At 41.4% G+C, this 16,519-nt stretch overlaps 1 protein-coding gene across 2 annotated transcripts in view; it reads left to right on the top strand.

The window, feature by feature from the left end:
• Positions 339 to 16,519, top strand: part of TRIO (trio Rho guanine nucleotide exchange factor) — a 242,915-nt gene continuing 226,734 nt past the window's right edge. Inside the window, exon 1 of one of the 2 annotated variants that reach the window (XM_021385429.1) lies at positions 339 to 503. In XM_021385429.1, coding sequence (XP_021241104.1) covers positions 383 to 503 — 121 coding nt within the window. In that variant the 5' untranslated portion in view covers positions 339 to 382. The remainder of the gene's footprint in view (positions 504 to 16,519) is intronic. The other variant, XM_021385426.1, reaches the window with a different exon arrangement.

The raw sequence follows: 16,519 nt of genomic DNA, 5'->3' as shown, positions 1-16,519 counted from the left end.
ATCCCTTTCTCCTCCCCCCGGCTCCGCGCTGCGCTGACTGTTGGCCCTCCCCATGCCGTCCTCCTCCTCCTCCTCCCGCAATTGTCTGCGCTCCGGCTGCCGCCCGCCCGCCCGCCCCGGCTCGCTGCATGCACACGCCGCCTCCTAGGTGGCTGCGGGGGGTGGGCGCTCCCGGCGCTGCCATTCCGCGCATACCTTCATGTCCCTGCGGCCGGAGGCAGCCGCCCCCGCCGCGCATCGCTCGCCCGCTCCGCTCCGGCTGCCGCCCTGAGAGCCGCGCCCGCGCCGAGGTGAAGGCGGCGGCGGCCGCGCAGGGCAGCGGGGCGGCGGGGGTGGCGGCGGCGGGTCTCAGCCGGAGGAAGCGCCGCCGCACGCCGCAGCCATGAGCAGCGCCGCCACCACCGCCTCCACCGCCGCCGCCAGCACGGCCGGCAGCGGCGCGGGGGAAGGGGCCGAGGAGGCGGCCAAGGACTCGGCGGACATCGCGGCGTTCTTCCGATCCGGTGAGCGGGGAGCGGGGCGGCGGCGGGGGGAAGCGGCTTTGTCAGGTGCCCCGGGGAGCCCAGGTGGGAGCCGCGTGGGGCCCCGCGTCTCGTGGGCGCTCCGCCGGGCCGGGTGCTGCCCCGAGGCGGTGCCGCCGGTGACAGGTGCGGCTCGGGGAGGGGGGCAGCGGCCGGCCCGCGACGGGAGCCGGGGCCGAGGCCCGGGCAGCCCTGGCTCCCGAGGGGGAAAGGAAAGCGGGGGCCGAGGCGGCGGCGGCGTGCCGCAGGGCTGCGGGAGGGAGGGAGGTGACGCGGCTTTGAAAGGCAGCGGGAGGGGGAACGCGCCGCTCCGGGGCTCCCTGCCCGCGCCCTGGGGAGGCCCTCCCGCTGCGCGGAGCCGCTGACAGGCCGCCGGGATCAAACATGGAGGCCGCCGCCGCCTCGCTCGGTGCTCAGCCCGGCACGCAGCCGTCCTGAGGGAGGGAGGGAGGAGGGAGAGAAGGAGCGGGCTGCCCGTGCGGCGTCCCCGGTAATGGCGGCTCCGCGCCCCCCGGACACCCCCGGGCGGGGCGGGAGGGCCGGGCCGGGCCGGGCGCTCGCTGCCTTCGGCTGCCTAAAAAGGAGCGGCGTGCGGGGAAAATGCAGACTCACCGCCGGGAGATGGGGGAATCGCCGCCTCGGCGTGCGAAAATAAAGATGACGGCTGTAATAGTAATGAGAATAATAAAAGCGGCGTTAATGTGGTTTTTAAGGGAAGTCCGTGACGGAAGTGGGATGCGCAATCAGCGCCGCTGAACGGGCTTGCTTGAAGGAGGATGGAGGAGGAGGTGCGATGGCAGCAGGGATCCCCGAACGGGACTCGGGGCTCGGGCAGACGGTCGGAGCGGAGGGCTGAGCGCCCTCGGGAGGCTCTGCGCTTCCCCGGAGGCCCGTTTGGCATGGCAGCATCACGTACTGGGGGAGCTCATTGTTGGCCTCGGCGCTTCGGTCGTGGGGGAAGGACTGATCTTTGTCGTTCTCGGAAAAATGACGCTGAAAGCAAAACGATGGGTCCCCATAGTAGACGTGTGTGTAGTTACAGATGGGTACGTGTTGTGTAGTAACCCTGCAGTTCTGGGCGACCCTGCCGGCTGTATTAATAGGCGTCTGTCTGTGTGTGGGCAGGGGGATGACACAGACTTGATGAGCTCATCAGTGGTGCGGCGATGGCTTCTGATGCTGATAGTTTCTGATCGTAGGGAAGTTGCACTGAGCTGGGTCTTGCGGTAACTGAAAGCCTTAAAGCAATAGAAAAAGATGTGTCAGATGCTTACTGAAGAACTCTTAGAGCGTAACAACTGGGATCCTCATTTTTCTATGTACGTGTGGAGCTGATCTGGTTGAGCTGGGCTGTGGCATACACTGGAAAATGTTCTGGCATTTCTGTGAGTGTTTGGTATTGGGAAGAGCTTGTTAAGCTCTGCATCTCTCCGTGATACACTCCTCTGTAAGAAAAGGACCCGTTACGAGAGAGATCTGTGTTCTCCCTTTTGTTAGGGCAGGAGGTACAATTTTTTATTTCAGTGCAACACAATGGACGCAGCAATCAATGAACAAGCATAAGGCTTAGTTTGCTGTACGTGGGAGCATACAAAATATTTTTCTCTTGACAGTATTTACAATGACAAATGCTTCCTTTTTCCTGTCACTTGTAAGAGAATGTCAGCAAAGCTGTAGCAGTTACTTAAAAGAGAAAATGAGTAAAAATGTTACAGTGTTCTCCAGGATGGAAAAAAAGAAAAAAGAAAACCCCACAATGCCTGAACAATCAGTTGTAGTCTCAGGTTAGTACATTGGTCAGTTGTACTGCCAGGGGGATGGTAGGCTTTCCTTCTTTCCTTTTGTAAGATTAAGCATGAAATAGAATTAAAGGAGCTTAAGGAATGAAGTTTTAGTATTTGAAAGGTGTTTCATTAGGATATTGGATGGTGTCTGTGTTCACTTGAAATGTATGTGTTTCCAATTTTTGCTTTGGTATGTGAATGCAAACTCACTCTGAGTTGTACAAATTGGTTGCAACTGAAACACAAAGGTTACTGAAGAAAGAAGCTGAGTGAGGCAGTAGTATGAAAACATAATGTATTGAATTAAATTTAAAGTTAAATATATTGGAGTTGGAAAAACTAGAGGTAGCTTACTTTCTCTTATCTATTATCTAAATCTTATTAATTGAAGCTGAAAAGGCAAGAACACCTTGTTAGATGCATCACCTTCTTTGTAGAAGGATTGAGAGTAAAACTGCTAAGAAACAGAGCTGGTGCCAAGCAAAGTGATTACATCTTGACTGAGAAAACTCTGTTTGTAGGAAGTGCCTTTCTGTCCTATGCATAAGCTAGAGATTAGAGATAAGTGTAAACTGACAGGGTAGTTTTGAGCTGAAGATGTATAGACAAGCATCTATTTTTGTCTTAATAAAAAGTACACTTCTGTGACTTGAAATGATTAATAAAATCTCTTCCAGTAAGACTTTATTTTTTTAATAATTCTATGTAAAATGGGTAGTGCAGACTAAGGGTCTGTAGTTGGTTGTTGATTCATGTGTTAGGTATACAAGATCTATTCTGTATCAAAGTATAACGATAAAACCTTTCAAAATGTATTCTAATATTCAACTTTAAATCATGTATATTCTGAAGGACTGAAAACAGGTAACGTGTGAGCATACTTCCAGGAAATACATGTACGTATACATGGAATTGAGAGACTATCATCAAGGCATGGCTTACAAGGCAATGAGCATACAGAAGGATTGGGTTCTTTTTCATCGCTGTTTTAAAATCTTTGCATCTTTACAGCGTGAACTCCTTAATGCTTTGGGAAGGTGGTGCCTTGGTCAATCAGCACCTTTGGAATGCACGAATGAGGGCTGTCCATCAATCATGCTACTGTAACATCATCCTCCAAACTGTTTTTGCTAGTTGAAGTTAATGAATTCTGCCTTTGAGCATATAGAATGAAACTTTTTTTTCCTACTGTCTTGGCTAAGTAAATGAGATATTGATTGTACATTTACAGTTAAGTTTATCTTTGTGGAATAGTGGAGAGATCTCTGCATCCTTTGGTATTCAGAGAAGAAGGCTTATGGTCATCTCACTTGGCTCTTGGCTAGGATATAGCAAGTGATATAGCAAGTAGCTTTGTGAATGACTGTGATAAGTCTCAGTGGAAGCACAAACGAGTTACCGACTGATAACTCATTGCTGTTTTGCAATGAAAGTGGATGTAATTATTTCCTGTACAATAAATCGAGTGCCTTCAGGAACCTGTGCAGTAACTTCATTCATGTAAGAACGGACGGTGCGGTTTTTGAAGCCATTGAGATGGTTCTGATTGTTACCACCATTTATTACAACACTTACCATATTTCCAGGAGCAGCAAAATTTACATTTTGAGTAAGGGGTGAGAAACTTCGAGCAAAGACAGAAATGTCTGAAAAACAAAGGAAAAATAAGATGCTCTGGCAGTAGGATGAATGACTACTCAAACTTAGCCAGATAACATCCAAATATAACTGTCAATCATAATTCAAAACTTTGATCAGAGAAAACACAAAGGTGGAAGACTTGCTGTGTAGAGATCAATCTCCACAGGTGGCAGCAGTCCTTTGTCAGGAGGTGGAGTGTGTGTCTAAGATGAAAGTGGAGCGGGTCTGGAGGAGAACAGCATCCCAAATACAGTGTCCATGTGCCACCTTTCCCCAAAGGGAAGTCAAAGATGAAGGCAGTTGCCAGAATAATTTAGAAAAGGGCTGACTCTAAGACTGTACACTTCACATTTCCTTCATGTGCTTCTTAATGTAAGCTTTGCTTTTAAACTTAGCGTTGAGGTATATGTAGGCACTAAAATTTTTATGTGAGTATTTTAGGAAAACGGGATGCAGAAATCTAGGGTGATTATGGACATGTAGCTGAAGACTTCTACAAGTACTAGTGACTTGAGAGACTTTGAATAATCTGCTTAAGGTTTGAGTTCAACCAAGTCTGCCTATTGCAGTCTAGGCAGATAATTGCTTAATCAGGTGAAACCATATAGGAAGTATTAATGACTATCATAAAAATATATAATTGATATTTTTTCCTCATAAATAATAAGTTTGTGGCTTGCTTAGTTTTCACGAGCAGTGCTTAAAATGGTATTGTAAAGATAAAACTCAAGCAGTTTATTCAGTAATTTAGGATTTTAAATTAAAGGCGGGAACTATGTTTTGTTTCTTCCTGGTCACCTTGTTTTATACACTCTTGCCTTGTTTGTTTTACACTGGGGTCGTGATAGTGGCTGGGAAAGCTGACTGTCTGTAGTGGATGCTATTGAAAATACTGCCAAAGTAGAGAAAGTCTTCTAGGAAGGCGGAGAAAAGAGAAAGATTTTATGGAGAAGAAAAAGTGTGTGTGCTATTGAAACAAACTTCTTCATGAATACTACTAATCAAAAGTATGCTACCTTTTAGATCATAGGCAAAATGGCTTTCCTGCAAGGCATCAAATGAAAAAGCCAAGCCCAGTTTTCAGCTTAAATCCATGGAGCAGAACATGCAATGTATAAAGGTGAGGTAGTGCCTTTTTAAGAAGGCTCATCCGTCTCCTGCCGATATGTAGCAGCTAACTTACAGTGAACGTAGTCAAAGCTGTGGTTGTGTGGGTTACTTGGCATGGCACCTGCACTAGCTACAGAGTAGCAACAAACATCTAACAAAAATAATCTAATAGCAAAACTAAAAGCCAAGCATTGGCAGGCAACCCTGGTGGTAGCCCACATGGTATCTCCACGCTGTCCTCTGCAAGTATTCATTCATGGCCTTATGGCTTTCAGGTGCTGGGGGTATGTTTAGGGGTTTTATGAAGTGGTGAGGAATGTAGACAGTATAAGCTATGAAGCAAGTTGGCTGTTGCTTTTCAATAATCTTATTTTGTCCTCTGAATTTTGTTGGCCATTGAGAAGGTTCAGGCAGTATCAGTGCCATTAGACCTGGCTGATCTAAGCTGAAAAAGAAGTGGGCCCTCTTGTGAAGTTTTGAGTCCAATTCCAGCAGCATCCATTTTAGTAAGACAGTTGGAGGGTTTTTTTTTGAGAAAGAAATAGAAATGTCACAATTTGATAGTTGCTGATACATGGTATGCAGGACTAAAATAACTACAGAAACAATACAGTGGAGGTGTTAGCCTGGGAATGGTGGTGTTGGGTTGACATTTCCTGGAAAAGAGGACAGAGCATTTCTGTGTGAAATGCAACAGCTGTTAGGCAACTTTGTTTGGTGTGGAACAGTCAAACTTCTTGGGATACTGAGGGTTAGTAGATTGTGTGTGAAAGAGTCAGAAGTCATGAACGTTTCTAAGCAGGAAAGGAATAACTTGTAACAGCTGTGATAACTGGCAGTTGATGAACTAAATACACGTTTGAAGGGGAAGGTAAATGGGAGCTAGAGAAAAGCCAGGCCTGTTCTTGAGAGGTGTATGTTTGAGCCATCATTAAGCACTGATGTGCTCAGAATACACGTGCTTAGAAGGAGCTGACAAGATTAGAAAGACACTTGGTGCAGCTACGACTTTCTCTAATTGAAGAGCTTGATCACTGTGTATACAAGGTGGCTGGTAAACTTTTATTAAAGAAATGCCTTCTTCCCAGCTAAATGATCTGCAGAAACAAATATGAAACTTCCAACTGAAATTTCAAATGGCTTCCAAAAGTTTTTCAATGTAAAATGATCATGCAAGTAAATAAAATTTAAAAAAGGGTAAGAAAAACTTTCTCTACCTCAATGTAAAGATAGAATATTACTATTGTTCTACTAGTTTTCAATTAAAAAAAAAAAAAAAGAATTCTAATGTCAACAAATAGGCCTGTTTAGATGCAGACTGTTCAGTCAGGATGAAACTGCACTGGTTTTGCTCTGCAGCTTGAGGAAGAAGATAAGATCACTGTGAAATAACTGTTTGTGGTCAGCAGAAGTGTTAAAATAGGAAAGACACAAACTTTGGAAATGCACTGGGGGGATGAGGTGATATTCTTTTGATATTGAGTGGTGATTTTAATGAGAATAAAGTGAAGATTTTCCTTCCTGATGTTGTGAGAAACTAGTGTAATACTAGTTATTTCTTTAACAAAAAGGGCTACTGATCAAAATAAAAATGGTCACAGTAAGCTATTTTAAAACTATTCACTAAAACAATTACATCTAATTGCTTCTCCTCATAAAGAAATATGTTTAATTTGGAGAAGAAACTTCACATTTTTTTCTTGGTGCAGTGGAATCAAAAAGTAGATTACTGGTGAAGTAATAGGCATGATCTGCAAAGCTGAGTCATGTTCCTTCAGGAAGGATACTGCTGTTTTGAGAAAACAGATCACTTACCCAGTAGTGAGGAGGAGGAATTGAAATGACAAGGAACAACAACTCAAGTGCTTTTAGCAGTAGACACCACAGTAGGTGAAAGCATCAGTTTGAGTCTCTAGAATAGATACAAAGAGGAGGGTCATTAATGAGTCGTATCCACAAGGTTTCACCAAACAGTCTGTGTGGCAAGAGACCGTAGACTCAGCTGTAAGGATACAAAGCCCCTTCCGTTGGCTCTTCTGCTTCATCTGAAACTGGAGCAGTGGATCCCAGCTGCTTGTGGTTGCACAGAGGAGGAGGAGATGACTTAATTGTCTTTGGGCATTTGTTTAAAAAATAGGACTGGTTTCCGCGGTTGTTGAATGGAGTCTTCTCAAAGCATTTAGTCAAATTTGTTTCATCGACTTATGTCATCATTAATGCTGCGCATAAGTGACAGTAACCCTGGTTGTTTAAAAAAAAAAAAAAGGCACTGCAAATATCAAACAGGTTTTCCTAGTGAGCAGTGCTGACTTGTGCATCTTGCTGGTACTTTGAATGTTATGTTTATAAACTGGACCTTACTGAACAACTGAAATCAGTATTACTGCTTTGTGATTCTTGTTCTTTTTCTTTTTTTTTTTCCCTCCCTCCTTTCCCTCCTAAGGAGGAAAAGGGATCCTATGCAGGGAGGTGAGGAAATTCCTTAAAGCATTGTGCCTTTCAAGACCAAAGATGCTCAGAAAGCAAGATGAAAATGATAGAAAGCAAGCTGTAGGTTTCCAGCTCTCAAAATATGCAAGTGGATTATTTTGTCTGATATGTTTTCTGTGGAAGTATTTCAACAGAGTGCACAGATAATTCCTACAATTTTGTGTAGGAGTCAGGTTAATATTTACCAGTTTATGCAATGATCAGAATGTGAGTTTCAGATTTAGGAAAGTTTTCCCAGATTTCATGGGGATATATAGGTAGGTGTGTGCCTGTGTGTATGCTGCCAAACAGTGTTCTGTGTGGCTTAACAACTGAGTTTGTATGATGAATCTTTTAACAAAAAGTTGGGGAAAGTATTCTGGGCAGTAGGCGCCTAACAGTGCTACTGGGACTAACGAGCCAGAGCTTAATTACTCTTGCTTCTTTGCTGTCCTAGTATGTATGTGAGCAATAATAGTTAATATTGAAGTGTCTGTAAACTATGTGAACAACGGTATGGGAACTGCTGAGTCATGGCCTGAACCACTGATTTGAGCACCTGGAGGAAAGAGCCAGTCAGCCCTGGGAGCACAGGTGAAGGCAGTTCACCTGTGTGACCAGAAGGGTGGAGACTGGCTTAGGCCTCATTTAAGGGCTGACTACCACTGAGGAAAGATCTTTTCCTGGAGGCTCCTCCTTGGTAAGAGCCTTTCCCTGTGAACCCTAAATCTTCTGATCTGGGTGAGCGATCTATTTCCCTTGTTGCACCTTGCTGTCGTGTTGATCCTTCCACCTCTTTGTAACACTTTTTCCATCGTGTTGGTCCTTCTTATTGCTACAACAACCAACAATGCTTTTTTTGTAGTTAGATTTATACATAACTGTTTAGCAATTGAAAGCCAGGGATCTGGGATTGTAGTGAGATTTCCTAAGTGCTGAAAATGAACAGGGAAGTACACTACAGCCAGTATGGCTCATAAGGACATGTTAAATACCTACTGTGTAGTTCATAACTCACTTCTTGTTCAAAAGAGCAAATTAAAATTAAAGCCTTGAAAAAAAAAATTTATAAGAAATTCTCACATTTCTATGTATCAGTAAAACCTGCGGCCTTATGAGATACTTTGTCAAGATATCCAGTGAAACGTTTTCCTGAGCTTTGTGATCCTCATGTAGCTGGTAAATTACTCTGGGGCCATCAAACATCAAGAATTGTTATTGCAGAAATTTCCTGAAAAAATAAAACTATCTAGCATTGTAGTCTTAGAGACTGCTTGTTTTCAAAGCCAAAACAGATGTTAAATGTTTGGATGAAATGAAGTGACATGTCTTAAAATTTGGCCGAGACAGTAAAGGAAGGATGCATCAAGAATGATAGGAGAAGACATAAGGAACATCACAGGAGTTGAGTTAGAATAAATGGACTGTTAAACACTAAACATTACGTAGCTAACCTCTTAAACTATACATTGAGCTGTGCTGTAGCCATTGCGTAGACTTGGCTCTATGCTATTGAATAGAAGTTTCTAGTGGAACGTTAAGGTAGTAAGGTCTTTGCTTTCCGAATGTTTTTCATGCTACCAACTTCTGAATGTGTTGAAGGCAATGATGATATCATTTTCTGGAAAAGTAAGAATGCTCCACCCTCTTAAAAATTTAGGCTAGGGTTTAAAATGTCATGGCCTTTTGTAATTCTGGAATTAGAGAAATGAATATCTACAGTTGAAAACACAGGAAAAAATGTAGAAAGCTGCTAGTATAGCAGGACAAATCAAAATGTGAGTTGACAGGATGGTCCTATTCTGTGTGAAAGCTGATAATTTATAGTGCACTGAAAGTCAAACTTCAGATGATGTCAAACCCTACCTTTATGAAGCCTCCTGCTGTTACAGTACAGAAATAAAATGGAGTATGATTTCTCTGCTAAAAAAAACTGAACAGCCATGATTTTTGTTTTTGAAAAAATAGAGCTTTTATGTCACAGAATCGTAGGGGTTGGAAGAGACCTTTGGAGATCCAACCCCTTCCTAAAGCAAGATTCCCTAGAGTAGGTTGCTGAGGGAAGCATCCAGGCAGGTTTTCAATATCCAGAGAAGGAGACTCCTTGGCCTCTGTGGGCAGCCTGTTCCACCACTCTGTCACCCTCACAGTTAGGAAGTTTTTCCTCATGTCTGTATGGAACTTCTGATGTTCCAGTTTGTGCCCGTTACCCCTTGTTCTGTTACTGGGCACTGCTGAGAAGAGCCTGGCCCCAAATGCTTGACTCCCACCCTTTGAATATTTCTAAGCATTGTTAAGATCCCCCAATCCCTTCTTGGTGTTCTCTTCTCCAGGCAGAACAGCCCCATGTCTCTCAGCCTTTCCTCACACAGCAGATGGTCCAGGCCCCTTGTCACCTTTGTGGACCTCCACTGGACTCTCTCTACAAGCTCCCTGTCTTTTTTGAACTGGGGAGCCCAAAACTGGACAAACAGTGGAAGTGGGATGGTTACAGCAGTAGCTTTAGCTTATGCTCTTGCTTTACATCTCTTAATGTCATGTTCTGTGTTCCTCAAGTAGCTGTTATCCACAGGTAGGGACAGTTGTTTGACTTGAACTTCTCTTGGCCTGCAGAGTTTGGAAAGCAAATCAGTGCTGTGCATTGCTGAACTGTATCGGGGGTTTTGTGAGCTGGGCTTCTCTAAGGATGACAATAAAGGCAAGCCAAACACAAATTTATTAGGAGAATTGACAGCTGTTTAGATGGAAAGACTAACTGAGCCATAATGTCTTGTCCAGTAACTTGATGATTGGTTTCTTATTGTTTCATTAAAAATCATATATATGTATCTTAAAAGACCGGCTTCTCCAAAGTAGAAGGCAGCTTTTGAAAGGTAAACAAGAATGCTTGCTCAACTGATTTTCTTGTCTCAGTAGCTGAGCAAAAAGTTACAAACCTGAACTTCGTTTCTGTTTCCATTATGGGAAAATTCTACTGCTTGTCTGTTGGATTACTGAGTCAGCAGAGCTAAGTCAAACCTGCTTGTAAGAAAGTGATAAAAATATATAAAATACAGTTTGGATAGTGGTGAAGATAGCCATTACATGCTGTTACCTGTTGGTGCAGAAAGAGCAATATATTTTGTTGGATGCTCAAGGTTTGCGGGGATTACAGTCAAATTTGCCTATCCTTGTCTCAGAATAAAGGTACAACTTGGATAACAATAACCACTCTGTGTGTGTGTGTGTTAACTTTTTTTTTTAAGCTTGGAATCAAATGCATCCTTCCCTAGCCAAAGGGAAACATTTGAGAAGCTGTGACGCATTTACACAGATGAAGGAAGGAAATGTCCAAAAGAGTCAAAAGATAAAAATAGACTAGTTTACTGAGCTGAACTCTGGATGGGAATTGAAGTACTAAATATAAATCTAAATTTGTACCTTTGTAACTTACATAACTGAGTAGTGTAACCCTTTCCTTTTTTTTTTTCTTATACTAAACATTATAATGGGCAACCTCAGGTAAAGACTTGTGTCAAGCCTTGTGAGGTGGTTTTTAAGTGGCTTAAATGGGAGACAGTGCTGAGAGTTTGATCACCTCTTGATTATTGTTGTAGCTCAGCTAACTTTCTGGAAAAGTGGATTAAGCATTTTTTTTTAATGAGCTCTACACTGGGGATGATGTCTCTGGACTTCAGTGACAAAAGGTTTAAGCTAGTAGTTAAATAGGGCTAGTATCTTTGAGGTTAAAAAAGAGAGCAATATCTTTGCACCAGCTTCTACAAAGGAAGCAAATTTGCCTCTCTCTCTGATGTTAAAAAAAAAAAACAAAACACCAATAAAATAGAAATAATAAAAAAGAGAGGACGATACTAACCTGAGCACTTAAGAAATGATTTTCAGTTGTCAAAGAGTTGCCTTCTGCCCTGCCACGAACCTCAGTTTGGCAGCTGTCAAGTCTCCTTTGTGGTTAAGGAAAAATACACTAGTTCAGCATGTTTAAAATTTATGTAATGGAAGAGGATATTGTAAAAACTCTTTGTATGCGAAGAACCATCTAGATTACTTTCCTTAGTTGATCGCAGTAGATAGATAAACTGTCTTTCTGGAGCAGTGCTACATTTTTGGGGTGTACTGGTACTTTGCTGGGAACAGAAGTGTTAATATTAAATTAGTTTACTAATACAGTAAAAGCAATAGGAATTTATGGATGAAAATGATAACATTATGATGTATAACTTAAAGCAGTAACTGTCTCTGCTCCTCCCTGCTCCCCCTAGAGATGACAGGTTAGATTTTAGTTAGTATCTTCCCTTTTCTTAAGATATTGCCTAGGGAAGAATGTTTACTTGACAGACGTATTAGTAGTTGCAATCTTGTTCATTTTTGTTTTGGTTTTGTTTGGTTTTCCAGAGGAGCTTAAGAATGGTTTCTTGGGGTTGTTTTGGGTGAATTTTCTGTCTTTGATAACTAAAATAGTATCTACTCCAAGCAGTAGTTAATCTGTTAAAGAAGTAAACAGTTTGTAGAAAACTGACCTGACTACTTACAATAGAGCTACAGTATGTCAATTTAAACTTTGTATTTATGAAATATGTTGTGATATAGCAAAGTCTTACAACTACTATTATTAAAGTCTTGTTTTTGGAACATGTGGTTTTGAAATGGATTTGTCCATGTTGCTGTTCTCATTGTGCTAACCCACTGTTCTGAAATTAAAGCTGTAAAAACTTGTTTGAAAGATGAGTTGGTTAGCTAAGCTGCAAACTTAATGAGCAATGTTTCAGCTTGTAGGCAAATTTATGACTTGGAATTTGAGCCAGGGCTTACCTTGCAGTTCATGTCCACTGAAGCAACAAGAAGGAAATCAAAGAACAAGAAAATACTGCTTTTGATAATGTTGTAGGTGGTATTTAGGAAGTGAAAAGGAAGTTGCAGGGTCTTATGTTTGATTATGGGAAGGTTAAGGATGAATATACCTCAATATTAAGGCAGAATGCTTAATGGACAGCTTTTTAGTTGTCTGGGCAGCTTGAGCTCAGTTACTTTTTATGCATAAGATGTAGCTTTTGTGCAGATATAGCAGAGAGAAAAGATCTGTGATTTTTTTTGTGTTCACAAGCAAGCAGCACAGTATTCTTAGGATTTGTTTCCTTGTGCAGTGTATTCCAGTACTTGGCATAGGAATTTCACTCCCACTTACTTCCTTTACTAATACTTTGTGTTCTGGCTCGTGTTCTAGCTACAGACCTTCAGAGGTGGGGACAGAACTGACTGGTTTGTGTTCTCCTGTTTTAATAAGACTTGCCTAACCTCAGGAGAGATTTGACAAAGGATAGCCATCCTTTTCCAGAGTGGCTTTTTACTGTCTTAATTGTTGTCCTCATGTATTTGATCGCTTCCTTTGTCTCTTTTGCTCAATAAATAAGACAGAAGTCTGGCAGATAATAAGCTCAATCTGTAGGCATCAGTGTTCGTGTCCATAGGAGGTCCATTATGTGTACAGAGGTAAGTAGGAGGTCATATGGAAAAGTGTTGCATACTTTGAGTGTTAAAGCATGTGTGCTACATTTAATAAAGCTTGCACAGGCAGCCTTCGTGCTGTATTGCCTAGTTTTTGAGTGCTTTTTGTGACAGCTTCTATGAAACCTGGTCCTAGCTCAATTAAGTCATTGTTTAGGGTTTATGTAAAGTTTTTGTTATATGCCTTAGTGGATGACAGTAGATGACACTGATTTTAGCAGAATACTCTGTATTATCATGTTACATCAGAGTTATTTTCAGAATAGAAATGCATTAATTGACTGTATGATATTAAGCAGAGTGGATGTGTAAGCTGGTTTATTAAACAGAGATGTTGATTACTGGAAAGCAAATTATGGGTGTTAGTACTTCAGTAGGAAGTGGGGGAGTTGTGGTTTTTGTTTTTTTGAATAACAACCCAAATATACTAAACTGTTAAGTATATATTTTTTTTAGTATTTTCAGTATGTTTAAGTATAAAAAAAATCTTGGTCTGATTTGTCTTCCTAGAGCATTAGATTCTACCATGCTTGTAAAAACTAAGTGAGGGAAGATCTAAACTGTCAAATGTCAAGAAAAAAACAACCAAATGCTAAATTATGCTTTCGTAAGCTTGCATATAATTAGACCTAAAAGACGTAAACTGCATTCAGTTTTCCATAGCATGATAGACTAAGCTTCATGTGCAAAACCCTCTCTGGAAGAGTAGATGATGCTGAAGGGCTTAAGTGGATATACATACTGATAAGTGACGTAAGTTACTACACTTGTGGGTTTTTGTTTTTGTTTTTTTTTCTATATAAAACCAGCACAACTGCTGCTTTAATAAGAAACTTTCTGAACTGAACTGTCATGTAACCTCTGAAGAAGGAACCAATGCAGATGAAAGGATGCCTTCCCTTTGGATAGAAAAGAATTATTTTGCTATGTAAAAGCAGTGTTCCTCCTGTATGGTGAAACAAAAATTGGCTGAATACATATGTATGTAAAACTGCGCCTTCGTAGTAAGCTAAATTTAGTAATGCACTGAAATGGCTTCTTTACTAAAAAGGGACTAGGAAGATTCATATCAGAGAGATGATGCTATTTCTCCATAGTGAAGTTGGATATGAAGGTTGAGAAGTATCTGGAAATGTTAGCCGTAAATATAACTTCAATATTCATTGGCTTCAAAGTCCTTGTGTTGGGGATTGGTTCTCTTAGCTTTTGAACAACACATAATGTAAGGGTAATATTATTATCCACACTGAAAACAAGCATGAAATAATTCTGTTTGAACAGGCTGCCTAGAGAAGAGCTAGAGTCCCTATCCCTAGAGTCCATAGAATCGTCTGAGTTGGAAGAGATGTGTGGATGTCGCACTAAGGGACAGTTCAGTGATGAGACTCGATAGGTCATGGTTGATGGTTGGCCTTAATAATACTGAAGGTCTTTTCCAACCTAAATATTGTTTATGTAGTGTGTTTCTCATCCAAACATTCACTCTTTTAGAAGCATGTTTGAATAATTATGTCAGAGTCTGAGAAAGTTCAGGTTTCTGTTACACTGTTGATACTGTAGAGAAAAAGAGGGAGAAGTTAGTGAAACAGTTGCTAAAAATTGGGAATAAATTGGTCAATTTCTAACCATTTAGCAGGCCTTTGGGACAGGTTGCTGAGCATCCAGTAGTTGAAGTAGAGCTCCAGAGAATAAGCACTGGTATCCTTATCTTGATTCTGCCAAAATACAATAAGACTGGCACTGATGTGAGAATTGATCTTTGAGAAGGCAGCAATACTTGACCTAGTGTGTCTAAGATAATGAGAGATGAGTGAGAAATCCAGGAAGGTAAAGAGAAAACTAATGGAATTCTGAGTAAGGATCAGTTGGCTTAGAGAAATACTGGAAGTCACCAGACTGCCTACCTGCTGCTAGAGCCTCTGTCTCTTGTGGTTAAGATCTTACAGGATTACTAGAAAAGAGCTAAATGGTCTACTGATGTACACAGAGTAATGGGTTCAAGGCAGCCTGAATTTTTGCAGGCCGTTTGACAGAAAGTGTGCTGTTTCTCTGAAGCAAATACTAATTTCAAGGCCAAAAGCTAGTTTTCTTTTTTTTTTAATGATTGTTGTGAGAAGTAGGAGTGTAGGCAAAAGAATGGGAGAGATATAATGGGTACCTAGAGTAGAAAACTTCTGTTTTCTAGTGCTGTGTGGTCATTGAGAGGACTGATGCTTAAAGGGAATAAGGTGATGTATTGCCTTGTGTATGTATTGTGCTGCTCACATGTTTTTATTATAGTGATCATGTGCTAAAATAAGAAAGAAAAGCTGTTAATAGGCCATGGCCTAGATAGGCCTAACGTTTCTTCATACCCTGAAGAAAAAAAGCAAGAAACAGGAAAGGAAAATTTTGATAGAAGACCTTAATTTTGTACTGTATAGTTTAACTCGAGAATAAGTTATGGTTAATCTGTGTTAATATAAAAAAAATTCTTTTTCCATATCATTCTACCCCAAATTTCTATTGTTCAGCAGTAGAAATGTGCTACTGTGCCTTTGTGGAAAGAGCATCCCAGTTGTTTTGGAAATCCATTGGCAGTACAGTCTTAGATCCAGGAAGAACCCAAGCATATAAACAGCTTTGTAGTCAGTTCCCTTATTGTAGGCTCTGATTTGCCAAGAGCACTGCAGTGAATGTGTGTTAAGAGGATATGCTTATCTCAAAAGATATGTTGAACCTTATCTCGAAGTAGTCATCTTGTTGTGTTCAGGTGAGATTATTAATCACATCTTTTAATTAGAGAAATGCTTGGAAGTGTGGGCAGTAACTAAATGTTTTGCTGACAGTGTCCCCAGTCAGCCTGCTTAAGCAAGCTTGTCAAAACCTGCATCAAAAAAGTATGGTCTCTAATAAAAAAAAAAAGGACTGTGGTCAAAAGCTCTCGGTGAAGAAGTGTGAGATAGGAAGCATAAACTACCTTGAATTTAACCTATGAAGAGACAGCTAAGTCTGCTTGATTTTTGACTATTGCCTGCTAGTACAGAACGTTAAAGGAAAAGCTGACTTCTATAATATAAAAATACGTTTCCAAAAAGGGCAGTTCAAATAGCTGAAAAACTGAAGCTGAGTGAAGAAAAAGAGTTAACTTGAGTTTACTCCCTGGGCTAACTGTAATTTCAAAGTTAACATTCTGAGAAGTTGCTTTGACAGCGATCTTGGATCTAATCCTGCAGTATGCAATTAGAATTGTCATTCCGTGTGATATTTAAGATGCTTATAACTGGCTTCAGGTTAGCACAGCAACTGAATGTGGCTGAGCTATTTTTTTTCAGATAGCAACTATTGAAGTAGATGTTATCTGTGAAGATTATCTCACATAAACAGCATTCACATTTCTAAAATGAGAAATGCATTGCCATAAAGAAACAATCAAATCTCAGTCCATGTGTTTTGTTCACTGCCTTTTATTTAAGCAGGCATGCATGATGTTACTGTTGGGTGTCCTGCTTT

This window comes from Numida meleagris, chromosome 2 (assembly GCF_002078875.1).
Source record: "Numida meleagris isolate 19003 breed g44 Domestic line chromosome 2, NumMel1.0, whole genome shotgun sequence".
NCBI lineage: Eukaryota > Metazoa > Chordata > Aves > Galliformes > Numididae > Numida > Numida meleagris.
The sequence above is the reverse complement of the archived record's forward strand: the minus strand, read 5'-3'. Positions and strand labels throughout refer to the sequence as shown.